Genomic DNA, 16321 nt, shown 5'->3' with positions numbered 1-16321 from the left:
AGAAAGAAAGAAAGAAAGAAAGAAAGAAAGAAAGAAAGAAAGAAAGAAAGGAAGGAAGGAAGAAAGAAAGAGAGGAAGGAAGGAAGGAAGGAAGGAAGGAAGGAAGGAAGGAAGGAAGGAAGGCCATAGAAGAATGCTGCTAGCTGGCTTGCTCATGGGCTCATGCTTAATTAGCCATCTTATACAGCTGAGGACTGCCTGCTTTGGGAATGGTGCCGCCCACAGTGGGCTGGATCCTCCTACATCAATTAATAAGCAAGGCAATCTCTCACAGGCCAGTCTGATTGGTGAAGCTCTTCATTTGGGACTCCTTTCTCAAGTGACTCTAGGTTGTGCCAAGTTGACAGTTAAAGCTAACCCTGACAGAGGCAATAGGCAAAGACATTTGTCACACAAACCTAGTGACCTGAATTTGATTCCCATAATTTATGTAAATGTGGGAGGAGACCATTGACTCCACAGAGTTGTCCTCTGACTTTCACGTGTGTGCCATAGTACACATGCTCCTGTACATATAACAAACTCACACAGGATAGTAGTTAAAAAAAAAAAAAAAGTAAGGAAGTTAGGTATGGTACTCACACTTGTATTCCCAGCATTTTGGAGAAAGGAGGGTCAAGAGTTCAAGGCAAGCCTCTACTAAATAGGGAGTTGGAGTCCAGGCTGAGCTACATGAGACACATCCCTTCTTTAAAAACACACAAAGGATTCTGGTGTGATGGTTCGTACTTTAATTTCAGCACTCAGTGGACAGAGGCCGTTGGAGCTCTGTGAGTTTGAGGCCAGCCTTGTCTACAAAGCAAGTTCCAGGCTACACAGAGAGACCCTGTCTCAAAATAACAACCATAAAAGGAGGATCAGTGGGACAGTTTTAGAAAATGGAATATCTTGAGTTTGAATTGGAGCCTGGGTTTATTGCTGGATTATTCATTACAAAAATTTTAGCACATTCAAGCTACAAGGCTGCTGAAGTTGCCTGATCCAAACTTGAACTTTAGGTGGTGAGTGAACATACAATGGAGTGGAAAAGCTGGGTCTCTCATATCCTATACATTCCACATATCCTATGTGTGTTTGCCTGCATGTATGTATGTGCACTGTGTGTGTGCCTGGTGTCTATGGAGGCCAGAAGAGGTCGCATCACCTGGAACTGGAGTTACGGATGGTTGTGAGCCACTGTGTGGGTGCTGGGCATTGAATCCTAGTCCTTTGTAAGAGCAATGAGCAAATTATCTTGAATGACAGAGGTACAATGATGTTTTGTACAAAGACACCTACAGCCCTGTGATGTCTCTCTTGTACTCAGAGAATGTGAGTCACTATGGGTTGGGTTGGGACAGGAACTGACAAAGGTGCTGAGGGGAGCCACTCCCTACATCAAGAAACTGAGGCCTGTGGCTGGAGAGTGGCTGCAGCCCCCTGGGGTAGTCAGAGGTGGGTTTCTGCCTCTGCCTCCCGGATCTGAGCCTTCGCTTGTCACCCCTCTGCCCAGGCCTTTTCTTCTTCACCTTCCTCTTCTACCTGGCGTCCATCGCTGCTGTGGCACTGATGTTCATCTATTACACGGAGTCTGGCGCCTGCCACGAGGGCAAGGTCTTTATCAGCCTCAACCTCACCTTATGTGTGTGCGTCTCCATTGTCGCCGTCCTGCCCAAGGTCCAGGTGAGCCTGCCCGGTGGCCCAATCCCTTTGCAGGTGGGACTTCATGTAGGAAGTTGAGTCCTTGGGCAGGGGCTGACAACGGGTCACAGAAACTTGGGCTGTGTTTACAGGCCTCCTAAGCTCCTGGTCTCCTCATTTGCCAGTCAAGAGGAATGATCTTCAGGGTTCAAAAGGAGGTATCGGAGAGTGGGTTACAGTTTCCTGACATCCCCTCCCACACCCTCTGAGACAATGAATGGGGCTGGCAGAATGGTCCTTTGTTCTTCAGAGAGTGTCTCTGACCTTAGTATAGACCCACAGGGACTTCCCAGTTTGGATCTCAGTGTTCACAGGCAGCGTAAGTGTTCGTGACTCCCAAACACTCCAGTCACGAAGACAAAGGTTGGGGTCCTCTCTTCCACTCAGAGCCTTCACTTCCCACTGCGAAGGTTGAAGCCAATGGAGGGTGATGCGTGCGGGGCTCATTTGGTGGGCCCCTGCTTGTCACCAAGCTCTGCTATACGTGTTGGGGATATGGCTATGCGGAAGAAGGAGAGGAATGGCTGGCCATTAGTGGTACCTGTCATTCACGTCCCTCACTCCTTGTCATCCCCGCTTTATGGAGAAGCAAACAGGCTTAAAGGAATGGGAACTGTCTCAGCTGGTAAAGTGCTGTCTGTACAAGCTTGAGTTTGGTCCCCATGTCAAAAAGGTCAGCTCTGCTTACAATCCAAGAGCTGGGGAGGTAGGGCCAGCCAGAGCAGCCAAATCAGCAAGCAGCAGGTCCTACTGAGAGCTTTGGTCTCTTAGGAACAAAGGAGCCAGCTTCTGAGGGACAACAGCTGAGGCTGTCCCCTATCCTCCATATACATGTGTGTGCATGTGTGTGCGCATGCACACACACACACCCTTCTACAAAAAGAAGACAAAGAGGACAGTTAGCCAAGGCTAGTCAACAGTAGAGCTGGGATTTGAACCAAGGCGGGCTGGTTCCAGAGCTTGCTGCGCATGTACTGAGGGGTGAGGAAAAAAATCCAGCAACAGGAGTCAAGGTCAAACAAAGCAAGTCGGGTTGCAGAGCTTTGTGGAGCAAAGGCAGGGAGCTGGTCAGGCAGGAGCCACCACAGCAGGGGCTCAGGGCCTTATTTCCCCTGCTCCAGCTCACCTCCCCACTCCTTGTGGCAGAGGGCCAGAAATTTGTCAGGTTTCAAAGCTGCTTAAGTTTGGGAGAGGCTTGTAGAGCAGGCTGCAGGGTCTGGGTGTCTGGGGTGAAGCTGAGCAAACAAGAGAAGCCCACCTGAGCATTTGCAGAAGAAAAGGCGCTGGCCATTTGGGGTGTTGAGGGAAAGAAATAGGGCGATGGTTCTGGGTAGGAAGGAGTAGTGGGGTGGGTGACCTAAACTCTTACCTATGGACTGTTTATTGCCAGAACGCCCAGCCCAACTCAGGTCTGCTGCAGGCCTCCGTCATCACCCTGTACACCATGTTTGTTACCTGGTCCGCCCTATCCAATGTCCCTGGTGAGTGTGAGACAGGTTGCTGGTCCAGCAGTGGCCTGCTGAAGTATTAGGGACATCACAGGGGTCTGGAACACCCAGAGGCTCAGTCTTGGTGGGTGGGTGGGGGTGTGTGGAGGAGTGGGAATGAAGGTCTTATCTGCTCCTGGAGTTTTCTTTCGTTGTATCTACCATGTGCTGTCTGCTGCTGGCTGGGCCTTAGAGTGGTGTGTGTGTGTGTGTGTGTGTGTGTGTGTGTGTGTGTGTGTGTGTTTGTCTGTTCTCTTGGGTCAGTTCTCTGCCTATCTCCAGAGTTCTTTGACTCCTCGATCCAGTCAGCCAGAGGTTAAAGGTGCCTGCATTCCTTCCCCAGACCAAAAATGCAACCCTCACCTGCCCACTAGAAACGGAACAGGCCAGGTGGACCTGGAGGACTACAGCACGGTATGGTGGGATGCCCCAAGCATCGTGGGCCTCATCATCTTCATCCTGTGCACCTTCTTCATTAGGTACCATGGGCCTGGGCTGGGGAAGTGAGGGAGGACTGGGGAGCTTCCTACTGCTGAGATAAGCACAGTGACCAAAATCAAAGTGGTGAGGAATTATGCTCCATCATGGAGGAACACTGGTTACTGGTTTGCTTTTGGTGGCTTGGCTTATTCAGTTTGCTTTCTTTCTTTTTCTTTTCTTTCTTTCTTTTTTTTTTGTGTGTAAATATTTTCCTTTTTCTTTTTTTTTAATTTTTATTTTTTTATATTAATTACAGGTTATTTACTTTGTATCCCAGCTGTAGCCTCCTCCCTCATTTCCTCCCAATCCCACCCTCCATCCCTCATCTCTTCCCTGCCCCTCTCTAAGTCCACTGTTAGGGGAGGTCCTCCTCCCCTTCCATCTGACCCTAGTTTATCAGGTCTCATCAGGACTGGCTTCAATGGCCTCCTCTGTGGCCTAGCAAGGCTACTCCTCCCTTGGGGGGGGGATGTCAAAGAGCCCGCCACTGAGTTCATGTCAGAGACAGTCCCTGTCAGTTTGCTCTCTTATACAATCCAGGCTCATCTGCCCAGGGGTGGCATTACCCACAGTAGGCTGGGCCCTCCCACATCAATCCTTAATTATAAAAATGACCCTTTTTAGTTGGGATTGAACTCAGGTCATCAGGCTTGGCAGCAGGTGACTTGATCTGCTGAGCCATGTCCCTCCCTGGTCCTGTTAACTATATGTATATATATATATATATATATATATATATACATATATATATATATATGTAACATTTATTAAAGCAATGCTGTAGGTCAATAGAGATAGCAAAGAACCAAAGTATTAAGGCACAAGCTGTAGAAGATCCCAAGTAAAACTCCAAAGTATCTAATGCACTGATTCATTCGTTAGCTAACCAGAGGCTCAAGCAAGGCCAGCATACAGATAGTAAAGCACAGGCATTTAAGAAAATTGTTCTTGCCTATGTGAGCATGATTCGTGCAGGAGTGCGTGTACCATGGCCTAAATGTGGGCGTCAGAAGATGAGTGGCTGAAGTCAGTTCTCCCCTTCCACCTTCACGTGGGTCCTGAGGATGAAACTGGGGTCTCCTGGCTTGTACAGCTAGCACCTTTACCTCACCGAGACACCTTGCCAACCCATGGCTTCTTTTCTGACCCTCCTTCTTCCTTCATTTCATAACTATGAAAAAGGCGATTGCTAAAACGAAATCCCGAAGACTGAGAAAGCTTAAAGCTTCCAGGTGTGGTGCTCCTGCCAGTAATTCCAACCTTTGGGAGGCAGAGGCAGGAGGATTGCTGTGAGTTTTAGAACAACCTGGGCTACACAGTGGCTGAGTTCCAGGCCAGCCTGGACGACGTGAGGCTGTCCACAGAACAACCAGAGTGCTGGGATGAAAGCTCAGTGGAGAAAGTACAGGCTGTGCAAGCATGAGGACCTGAGTTGGGTCCCCAGCGTGTAGCTACAGCACGCTACTGTAACCCCAGTACTGCAAGGTGGAGACAGGGGTGTCTCAGGAGCTTGTCGGTAAGTCAGGTATCTGAAATGTCAAGTTCCAGGTTCAATGAGAGACCCTGTCTCAAAAAACAAAGTGGATGAGCAGTTGAAGAAGAAACCTAACATCATCTTCTGGCGGGCACAGGTGTATACACACACACACACACACACACACACACACACACACACACACACAGAGTTACTACAGGCAAGGACACCCACATATCCACAATCACACATACGCCCCCAAACCAACCTGTATTAATTTTCTTTCTGTTGCTGTGAGAAACACCATGATCAAAAGCAACTTGGAAGGAGAGGATTTATTTCAATTTTTACTTCCACATAACAAATGGTCCACCACAGAAAAATGTCAGAACAGAAGTCAAGGCAGGAACCTGGAAGCAGGAACTGAAGCAGGAGCCATGGAGGAACACCGCTCTCTGGCTTACTCCCCATGGCTTGCTCGGCCTGCTGTCTAGGCCACCCACAGTGATCTGGGTCCTTCTGGGTCCTTCTATATCAACACTTTATCAAGACGATGTTCTAAAGACTAGCCTACACACTGTTCCAATGGAGGCAATTCCTCAATTGAGATTCCCTCTTCCTAGAAGACCCTAGTTTGTGTCAAATTGACAAAAACTTAACCAGCAAAACCTTGATGAATGAGGCTCATGGTCTGGTTGGTGTTTTTCAGTACTTGGTCTCAGCACCTGTTCTGGAAATGGTACTAAAGGACCATTTATTTTATACCTTGTACCGGGCATGCGTGACACTTTGAAGGAATCCAGGGTTCACAGAGGGTGTATTTTACTCAGGGACGTAAGGAAATGGAGTAGAGTTGAGAGGCTGAACAGTTTCCTGGGCCTTCAAGGAGCCTGGACCACCTGATTCTAGTGTTATGATCAGCTTCCTGGCTCACTGGGCCACACCCTGCTGTGTCTGCCCATCTCTGCGGCCCTAACAGCCCGCCTTCCTCTCCCACAGTCTTCGGTCCTCTGACCACCGGCAGGTGAACAGCCTGATGCAGACAGAGGAATGTGCAGTAGAGGCTGTACAGCAGCAGCAGGTGGCCGTCAGTGGGGGCCGAGCCTATGACAATGAACAAGATGGCGTCACCTACAGCTATTCCTTCTTTCACTTCTGCCTGGTGCTGGCCTCCCTGCATGTCATGATGACGCTCACCAACTGGTACAGGTAATGCTGCAGCAGCCTGGTGGGCAGGAGGAGCCAGCCAGCCCGAGGTGGACTCACTGGCATTGCCTCCAGCCTTTTGTGGGTATTCCAGTCTCTGCTCAAGGCTTGGAAACCTAGCTGGCAGGGTCTGTCTTAGATTCCCCCAAGCCTACCCTGCTGTGCCTTTATTGGTCCACTTTTGCTAAGAGATGGAAAGGGACAGATAGGAGGCAGGGCTTGAATGAGCAGGATGACCATGTTTGCAAATCAGGGCTGGATTGTGGGGGAGTCCAGTGTGGGATGCTTGGAGGGGCAGGATTCGGATATGGAAGTCACAGAATGAAAAGTTGGAGTCAACAGGTCTAGAGTTGGGGTTGGGACCATTGAGAGCTGCATCTCGTCAGGACTATTGGGGAGCAATAGTCCATCAGTATGCACCGGGGTAAGGTCATTTGGTTAAAATTAAGGTTTAGAGGCAATCAAACCAGTAGAGAGACAAGAAGCTGAAGTCAGGGTAAATAAGGTCAGAGGTCAAGGCTAAGCTAGTGGATTAAGAACCAAAGTCAAGCCAGTCAAGGTGGCGCATGCCTGTAATCCCAGCACTCAGGGAGGCAGATGCAGGCTGATCTCTGTGAGTTTGAAGCTAGCCTGGTCTACAGAGTAAGTCCAGGACAACCAAGGTTACACAGAGACACTCTATCTCAAGTCCCCCTCTTCCCCCCAAAAAAGAACCAAAGTCAATTCAAGCAGGATTAAGGTCTGGAGTTCATCAGTTCTCAGGGAGGAGGAGCCAGAGAACTAGGTGACAGAGTGTTAAAGACGGGGTTTCTGTGTATAGCTCAGGTGGGCCTTGAACTTGAGATCCCCCTGCCTCACTTCCTGAGAGGCAGGGATTATAGGCCTGGGCCACCAGCCCTTGGACTTTTTTGTTTTGCTTTTGATACAGATCCTCATGTAGTCCAGGCTGGTCTCAAACTTCTTCTGTAGCCAAGGATGATCTTGAACTCCTGAGCTTGTTGCCTCTGCCTCCCAAGTGCTGGGATACTAGGTGTGCATCAGTATGCCTGGGTGACAAAGTGAGGGATCAGGAGTCAGGTCAAATCAAGGCCTAGAACTATAGCCCGGCTTGGAATTGAGCTTAAGTTTGGTTCTGTGGTCCAGGGTCGTAGGCCAGGTGTCTCCAGTGTGAGACACAGGGATTGGAGTTACAGGGTCACGGTTGAATTTAGATGTCAGGGAACAAGACTGAGGTCACAGGACTGGGGGCCAGGCTCATGAGCCCGATGGTGTGTTCCAGCCCTGGTGAGACCCGGAAGATGCTCAGCACGTGGACCTCCGTGTGGGTGAAGATCTGCGCCAGCTGGGCGGGGCTGCTTCTCTACCTGTGGACTCTGGTGGCCCCCCTGCTCCTGCCCAACAGGGACTTCAGCTGAGGATGCCCTGTAGCCTGCCTACCTGTTGCCTTGGGGCTCAACAAGGGCCAGCCCACCCTGTGGGCCACACCTACCCACCCTCTTCGAGGACCTGCCCCGGTCAGGGCCCTCCCTTCTCAGGGCCTCCAAGGTCTGTGGGATATTATGCTCTGACCCAAGCCCCACTTTCCCTGCCCGTGGCCATTCACACCCACCCTTGGGACAGAAGTAACGCCTGTTCTCGGGGTCCCCAGAAGAGGCATAAAAAGAGAGAGTGGCCCAGGGCTTCTCAGCTGTCAGGGGGTGCTCACCCCACTGGGGTGCCGACAGCAAGGCCTATGTTCCAGGCCTCCAGAGCCCACCCCCTTCCTAGACACGTGCCTTACTGAGTCTCTAAGACTTCACTCAATAAACATGCCTGTACATGTGTGTGCCTTCCATGTCCTGTGTTCCTCACCCTTGATGCCAAGCCCCATGCCTCCCTGGGCTTGATGCCATCGGAGTCCAGAGAAGGCCCATGCAGTCCCAGGCCTTGGGACACCTGGGAAAGGGCTTGTGCCCTGGAGCCACCAAGCCTGACTGGCTATGCTACCCGGAGGAGGCTGGGGCACCCAGCTCTTCCGTGGTAAGAGGAGAGTGGTGCTGCCTGGTCAGCCAGTGGCTTCTGCTCAAATGGCTTCTCCCAGATGGCTCAGGGAGTGGCCGGTGAACTGAACTCAGCCAGAGACGCTCAGAAAAAGCTCCTGGTGTGAGGGTCACAGACAGGCTCCCGGTACTCCACTGCAGACCGTTCGGCCCGCCCACTTGTGGGTGTGGCCTGTAGGTAGGTCTTTGGCAGTCCGGTTGGGTGCCGTTTGCAGTCTTGGCCGGGACACAGCCACCTCCCAGGTACCCTCGGGGTTTGGGGTTTCGGGAGTGCGGAGATGAAATAGGCACCCTGGAAACTGAGCAGGAAGAGTTGGACCAAGAGGAGTGACAAGTGGTGGAGGCACAGAAGCCCAAGGATGTGGGGCTCAAGAGCAAGTACAAACCGGCTGGCGTATGGGGCGGGGGGGGGGGTCAGAGGAGAGTGAGAAGACAGGGATGGCACAGAGCGCCGTGGGCTGTGGAGAGACCAGGTTATCCCACAGGGAGAAGCCATGGGGTGCTGAGGCAGGAGAATGCCTAAAGGTGTGAACTCGGGACTGACGCTCCCAGAAGTCTATAGCTGAATTGCCGTGGAGTCACATTGTATTTTAGACAGATTTCCCTGGGGGAGGTGAGGCAGTCGGAGGCCGGAGCAGGGGGACGGAGGAAGGCTCTCTCCGTAGGGATGGGTCTGGATGATGGGGTGGATCCCTGCGCCTCTCTGCTGGAGACCCCTCTCCAAGAGATGGTCTGAGCACTCCGCGGCACAAATGTTATCCTTTCCATATTTCTCCTTTGGAAGGAAAAAATATGCCCGTGGTGTTCCTTGTGAGAACTTTGTAGAGCTTGATTAGCCAGGTGTGGTGGCCCATGCCTTTAATGGGCAGGAGGCAGAGGCAGGCGGAGCTTTGTGAGTTCGGGACCAGCCTGGTCTACAAAGTGAGTTCCAGAACAGCCAGGGCCATTACACAGAGAAACCCTGCCTCAAACAAAAACAAAACAAGACAACAACAAAAGAAATGGTTGTAGGTTTGTGATAGCCTCAGATTGTTCACTTAGTGTGTTATATGTGAGGGGCTGGGCTGGGCCGTGCTGGAGGTGTGGGGGAGGGGCAGAACCACCCGTTCCTCTAGGAGAGTAAGGACTTGCCCTCTGTCTCCAGCGAAGTGAGATGCTGCTGTCACAAGCCTCATGGTGACTGAGCTGGGGGAGGTAGGGTTGTCCCCACCCACCAGGGCAGGGAGCCGGCTTAGCTGTCCCCTCCCCTTCTGCTGCCCAGTGATTACATGTGCGTGAGGGTGCCTGAGGCAGGTGAAGGGAAAGGCATGGACTTCTGACCACGTCTCCTATATCAGGCCGCAGCCCTGGGCACTCTGGCCACCAGGAGGCAGCAGCACACAGAAAGATGCTCACGATTGCTGCAGATGCCCGGTCCAACCTCAAGGCTCTTTCTAGCTGTTCCCAGGCCAGAGGCTGGTTCACCACAGAGCAGAAGAAGCGAGCCCCATAACACCTCCTGCTCCCCAGCCTCTCCCGAGACCCACAGACGGCTGCAGTAATTTTACTGAGTGCTTTTGCATTTTGTCTCCTGAAGCTTAAGAAGGGGCCTGGGAGGCAGATCCGTGTTTAAGAGCGCTAGCTGCTCTTGCAGAGGACCTGAGTTTGGTTCCCAGCACCCACATGGGGTGACATAATTGCCTACAACTCTAGTTCCAGGGAATACAGTACCTCTTCTGGCCCTCCTGGGTGCTGCATGTACATGGCGCACATACGGATAAACAGGCACACACATACACATAAGTAAGTAGGTAAAGGAATAAGGCCTGGAGTGGTGGCGCATGCCTTTAATCCAGCACTAGGGAGACAGAGGCAAATGGATGTCTATGAGTTCAGGGCCAGCCTAGTCTCCACAAGCAAGTTCCAGGCCAGCCAGGGCTACAGAGTGGGACTCTATCTCAAAATAAATAGAGGACTGGAGAGATGGCTGAGCACTTAAGAGCACTGGCTGCTCTCCCAGGAGTCCCAGCTGCAATTCCCAGTGTTCATAGAGCAGCTAACAATGACCTGTCATTCCAGACCGGGAGGATCTAACACCCTCTTTCGGCTTCCTCAGGTACTGCATGCAGGCTGTGCACAGACACAGATGCAGGCAAAATAACTGTGCTCATAAAAATAAAAACAAATACATCTTTAAAAATACAGTTTTGGGGGCTGGAGAGATGGCTCAGCGGTTAAGAGCACTGGCTGTTCTTCCTTAGAGGTCCTGAGTTCAATTCCCAGCAACCACATGGTGGCTCACAACCATTTATAATGGGATCTGATTTCCTCTTCTGGTGTGCATGAAAACAGAGCACTGGTATAAGTAAATAAATAAATTAAATTAAAAAAAATATGTTTTTAAAAAAACTTGAGACAGTGTTTCTCTCAGCTCTGGCTGTCCTGGTACTTGCTCTGGCGACCAGGCTGGTCTCAGACTCACAAAGATCCTCCTGCCTCTACCTCTCAAGTGCTGGGATTAAAGGCATGTGTCACCACACCCAGCTAAAATGAAGAATCTTAAGTTAAAAAAAAAATCATGGTTATTGTTCATGGTAAGTTTTGTTGGGAGCATCTCTTCTGATACTCATTCCCTTCTAAATCAGTGAAGATGCTGGGAATGGGCAACTTGACTCCCCAATTAGCTGCTATTGAATTCTCCTGTTGTCTCAGCTACTTTGAGCAAACAGCCAGCCTGGCTACCCTAATGCCAGCACCAGCCTTCTGGAACACTCCACAGATACCTTGAGACAACTGTACAAAAGACAGTAGCTGATTGCCTTGGCTCCTGAGGGCTCAGTCCTAGCCAGGGCTGGTTGGAAGAGTTTGGAGCAGACTTTTTGCACTTACAAAGTTTGATGTATAAGTTTAGGTTAAGACTCTCTATAGTTTTTCTTCTCACCATCCTTTCACCCAAGAAATTTTACTTAACTACACATGCACACACGCGCGCGCGCACACACACACACACACACAGACACACACACGTACACAAATCAAAAATTTATTAACCATTACTTTTAAAAAGTTCTGTGTACATATACTTTTTCCAGTTGTGAACATGAAGACAGATTTGTATACCAATGTAGTAGATGTGTTTATTTTTGTATAAAGAATTAAATCTTGCCTAAAAATTTTTTTTGTACTACAGGACACAGAGCATTTTCAATATTTAATATAAAATCCACGTTTGGATTTTATAATTGTCAGTGTTGAGAACGCCGCTTTGCATTAATACATAGTGTAAGATGGTGTAAGTATTAGAAGGAGCCAGTAGCCCGGGCTGCTTCTCTAAGAGCAGGGGATTTTGTACGTACAGTGATGACGCTATAGTTCATGACATATGACAGTTTATAACCTGAGCTGAGGTTTTTCAGGCAGCTCTGGAGGTGTGTGGCCTGATGGCAGGCCCTGCTCAGACCCCAGGCTGCAGCAGGGTCTCACAATGCAACACGGGTGAACTGGGCCAGAAACACCTCAAATTCCTTATGCATTTGATTTTGAATTAAGTTTTGGTGGGATTCTATATGAGTGAAGTCACTGTCCACAGTTTCAGAAGCTTTGCTTTGAGGCGGGAGAGATGGCTGAGAGCACTTGTTGCTCTTGCAGAAGAGTGAGAGGAGGAGGAAGGAGGATGGGCAGGAGTTCGAGAAGGTGGTGGTGAATTGGTGTTCTAGATAACCCAGCAACTGCATCCCCCTTGGCCAGAGGAGGAGCGTTTCTGGTGGAGGGACCGAGTACGAGGCCAGGTCATGACTGGGGAAGCTGCAGACACCATCTTTACAGCAGCAGCGACACCCCAGAAGCAGCTACTGTCTGTTTGGCAGCTGTAGAGGGTCAAGGCAGCTGCTTGACGGATATAGACGTCCTGGTGGCCTTGGCAGCAGTCCTGGCACCTCTTGCCTAGCTTCTGAACCCTGGTGTTGGGCTCCCGAAGATCCCTGCGTAGGACTGGCACCAGGTTCCCGAGCCCAAGGCCCTGGCTTCTCAGTGTCGGCAATAGTACAACTGCTGAGGTAGCAGGAGGACTTGGTACAGCCACTTGATAGCTGAAGACGCGGCTGTTGAGGACCCAGAACCGCCCACTAGCTGCACCCGCAGACCCGAACCTGCCGGGCGGTGCTGGTAAGGCACTGGGAACCACCCACTGATCCTGCCACTCAGGCTGAGAACTGTAACCCCCGGCTGCTGGGAAGGGCCAGAGAACCGGAAGCCTGATCCGGAAGCCTGCACAGCAAGTCTATCACACTAGAGGGCGCTCCTTGCCGCTGCTCACCCTTGTCTGCGGCTGTGGCTTTCTGTGGCAAACACAAAGGGTTGGGAGGCTGCCTGGGAGCGGTGTTTGTAGACCTTCTAGAAATCTATCCATAATTTCTATCCAGGTGGAGCAGAAGAAACCTCGGCCAGTTGAGTGGTGACAGGGAGAGACATGGGCTGATGCAGTCAGGGTGGGGAGCGGGGGAAGGGACAGATGACCATTGCTTGTGGCACTTGGTCTTTACAATTCTCAAAGTAATTTGTTTTCTGTATTAGAAGACGAACCTAGGGCCTCTGGCAAGTAGTGCTCTTCTACGGGAATATACACCGGGCTACCTTTTTAACTTTTACTTTGAGAAGCCACGTTGCACAGACTGGCCTTGAATTCACTGTATAGAGCCAAAGCAATCTTACAAAACTGACTGAATGAAAACCACCCATTTCACCTTACAGAATCTTTCACCTAGAAGATTCTGTAACCTGCAGAACAGAACAAAGCAGAAGCATGGAAGAGTGGAGGCACAAAACACAAGCCTGGAAGGATGCAGTCAGGGTGGAAATATTAAAGATGCTGTTGGGCAGCATTATTCACAACAAAGCTGGAAGCAGACTGAAAGCCTCCCTGGGAAGGAATGGGTACAGTTGAATAAATGTAACTACTCCTTAGCAGAAAATGAGTTACAGAGGATGAGTCAGCTTTAGATCTGGAGGGTTCTCAGTCTGGGCTTTGAGAACAGAAAGACGGGATGAAGTTTGTATTTTTAAAATGGTCCTGTGTGAGCTGGGGTTCCACTGCTGAGATTAAAGCACCATGACCAAAGCCACCCGGGGAGGAAAGGGTTTATTTTGCCTTACACTTCCTGGTAGCGGTCTAACCCATCACTGTGGAAATTCAGGACAGGAGCCTGGAGGCAGGAAATGATGCAGAGGCCATAAAGCAGTGCTGCTTTACAGGCCTGTTCCCCATGCCTTGCTCAGCCTGCTTTCTTACAGCAGCCAGGACCATGGTCCAGCCCAATCTTTAGGAGGCGTTTTCTTAATTGAGGTTTCCTCCTCTCAGATGATGCTAGCTTGGGTCAAGCTGATACAAAACCAGTCAACACAGGTCCTTTTAAAGTTGTGTGTGTGTGTGTGTGTGTGTGTGTGTGTGTATGTATACACACACACACATATATATTGTTTTTTGAGACAGGGTTTCCCTGTGTAGCCTTGGCTGTCCTGGACTTGCTTTGTAGACCAGGCTGGCCTTGAACTCACAGCAATCCACCTGCCTCTGCCTCCCAGGTGCTGGAACCACAGGCGTGCGCCACCATTCCTGGTTAATATTTCTTTTATTTTTATGTAAATGTGGGTGTCACCGGAGGCCAGAGGGAGGTCTGATCTCCTGAAGCTGGAGTTACAGGCTCTGTGAGCTGCTCAGTGTGGGCACTGGAAACCAAACTTGGGTCTTCTTCAAGAGCTGTATGTGCTCTTGACTGTTGAGCCATCGCTCCAGCCCCAAAGATCTCCCCTTTATCTCCATTCGGAGATGAGCCAGTGTCTGGAAGCCCAAGATCAGGGTCCAACACTGAATTCTAGGCTGTACCCATTCTCCTGCCTCCTGCCTCTGACCAGGATGAGTTCCAAAGTTCGACACACTAGGCTTTACATTCTGGTTCTCATTCAATCTGTTCTGGCCTTGTCTGTCTAAGCCAGTGGTTCTCAGCCTCCTTAACGCTGCCACCCTTTGATACAGGTCCTCATCTCGTGCTGACCCCCAACCATAAAATTATGTTGTTGCTACTTCCTAACTGTAATTTTGCTGCTGTTATGAATTGTAATGTACATATAAAAATGTAATGTAAAAAAACATGTGACCCCAGGGTTGGGAGCCACTGATCTAAGCCATCCTACCTGTAGCCTGTCCCAGTTCAGACTCTGGACCAGAGACTCACCAGCTAACAGTTTCCATCAACTGGGGATGAGGGGCATTAAACAATGAATTCAGAAGAAAACTCACAGACAGTTTTAGTTACGTTTAAAAGAAAAAAAACGCAGGCCAGGCAAGCTGAAAACCTTGGCATCTTCCTGGAGGAAGGAGATGGAGACCAGGAAGAGAGAAAGCCGTGAAGTTTGAGTTGGGCAGGAGTGTGTTCCGGCAACGGAGTACAGCCTCAGGGCAAACAGGCAGCACCATGCAAAAGGGGCGGGGCTCCAGAGAAAGAGGCCAGAAGCCTAGTGTTAGAGCCAGGCTTCGGACAGAAAGAAAGAATGGAAAAAGAAGCCAAAGCAGGTTACACCATTCTGAATCTAGACTCGGAGAGGTGGGCGGACCTAACAGCCTGAAAGCCGCTCTGAGCTGCCTGGACAGAGGGCGGGGTTTCTAGGAAGGAAAGTACATTCACTCATTAAAGGCTCAGTTTCTTTAGTATGGCTTCACTGACTAGGAGGAAATGGTTTTCCCTTAATGGGCCTCCAGTGTGGCTTCCAATGTCATCGCAACACTGTTTGCCAGAGCAGCTTGTCTGTGTCCGTGAGCATTCACACAAACCCCTGGAGCGAGTTACGGGAACATGGCAGAGAAACCTGACTTTTTTTTTTTTTCTGTGCGCGTGCATGTGTGTGTGGTGGGGATAAGGGATGGTGTTTGAGGCAGGGTTTCATGTTGCCCAGGCTGCCCTGAAACTTGCTATGTAGAGGGCAATGACCTTGAACTTCTGATCCACCTGCCTCTACCACCCAAATGCCAGGATTGCGGGCATACAGTTCCACGCCAGGTTGTAAACTTTAAGCTCTTCGCTCATAAGATCCGGTTCCCCACTGCCCTCTGATGCCCACATCTGTGACTCAGTGTATAGATTCCAGCCAGCCTGACCCGGTCTCACTCACCTCTCCCCACGTGACCCTGTGCCCAGAGTATCTTGTGTTTGCTGACAATGAAGCATGTTGCAAGTTTAAGACCTCCCTGAACCTTGTCTCACCATACAAACATCACAGGCTTCTTTGAGGCTTCATCTCTTACACCGGAGCTTGGGAGTAGGCAGACCATGGGACGCCGTGGGGCGCTTCTGTTGGCACCCATCAGATTCCGGAGAAAGCCTCCTGGGGTGAATCTGACCCTCGTCGGAGCACCCTTTCAGCTGCACTTATTACTTTTTACTCCGCAGAAGCAACTTTTAAAAAGGAAGCTTTAGTTTGGTTCACGGCTCTAGTGGGTTTAGGCCACCGTCTTTGGCTTCCGGTTCTAGGGCTGTCAGGAGGGAAAGCGCGGTGGTGGCGGGATCATGCGTCAGAAGCCATTTGTGTGGTGCCGGACTGGACGCAGAGGTGGGGGTGAGCAGGAGTCAGGGACAATGCCCCTCCCCCAACGTTCTCCCAGTGAGTGTGATAGGCTCCTCCCAGTTAGGCCCCCACCTCTTACACTTTTTTGTAGTCGCCCGAAATAGCGCCACCATCTGGGGACCAACGGCACAACAAGCGCCTGCTCCATCCTCAAAGCAGAGCCCCCTCCCACCAGCCCTCACCGCACTGCTGTCCTGAGCTGAGATAATGCAGGGCGTTGTGGCGTAGCAGCCTCAGTCCTGTGGGGGCTCATAGCTCCCTACCTCATCTGGCCCGAACAGTCACCCCGTGAAGCGGTTGCTTTGGGCCCAAAGTCACCGTGCTTCACACCCGTACTGGAAGATCACAGGTACGGTGCC

At 50.7% G+C, this 16321-nt stretch overlaps 1 protein-coding gene across 1 annotated transcript in view; it reads left to right on the top strand.

Annotated features, from left to right (window-relative positions):
- The window catches only part of Serinc2 (serine incorporator 2), a 19568-nt gene extending 11409 nt beyond the window's left edge, over positions 1-8159 (top strand). The window contains exons 6-10 of the mRNA XM_055610724.1: positions 1493-1662; positions 3071-3161; positions 3511-3646; positions 6121-6330; positions 7607-8159. Of these exons, the coding sequence (XP_055466699.1) occupies positions 1493-1662; positions 3071-3161; positions 3511-3646; positions 6121-6330; positions 7607-7742 (743 nt within the window). The 3' untranslated portion in view covers positions 7743-8159. The remainder of the gene's footprint in view (positions 1-1492; positions 1663-3070; positions 3162-3510; positions 3647-6120; positions 6331-7606) is intronic.
- Positions 8160-16321: the final 8162 nt, after the last annotated feature.

Source organism: Psammomys obesus, unplaced genomic scaffold (assembly GCF_907164565.1).
Source record: "Psammomys obesus unplaced genomic scaffold, mPsaObe1.curated_primary_1811, whole genome shotgun sequence".
Lineage (NCBI taxonomy): Eukaryota > Metazoa > Chordata > Mammalia > Rodentia > Muridae > Psammomys > Psammomys obesus.
This window is presented reverse-complemented; position numbering and strand designations above follow the sequence as displayed.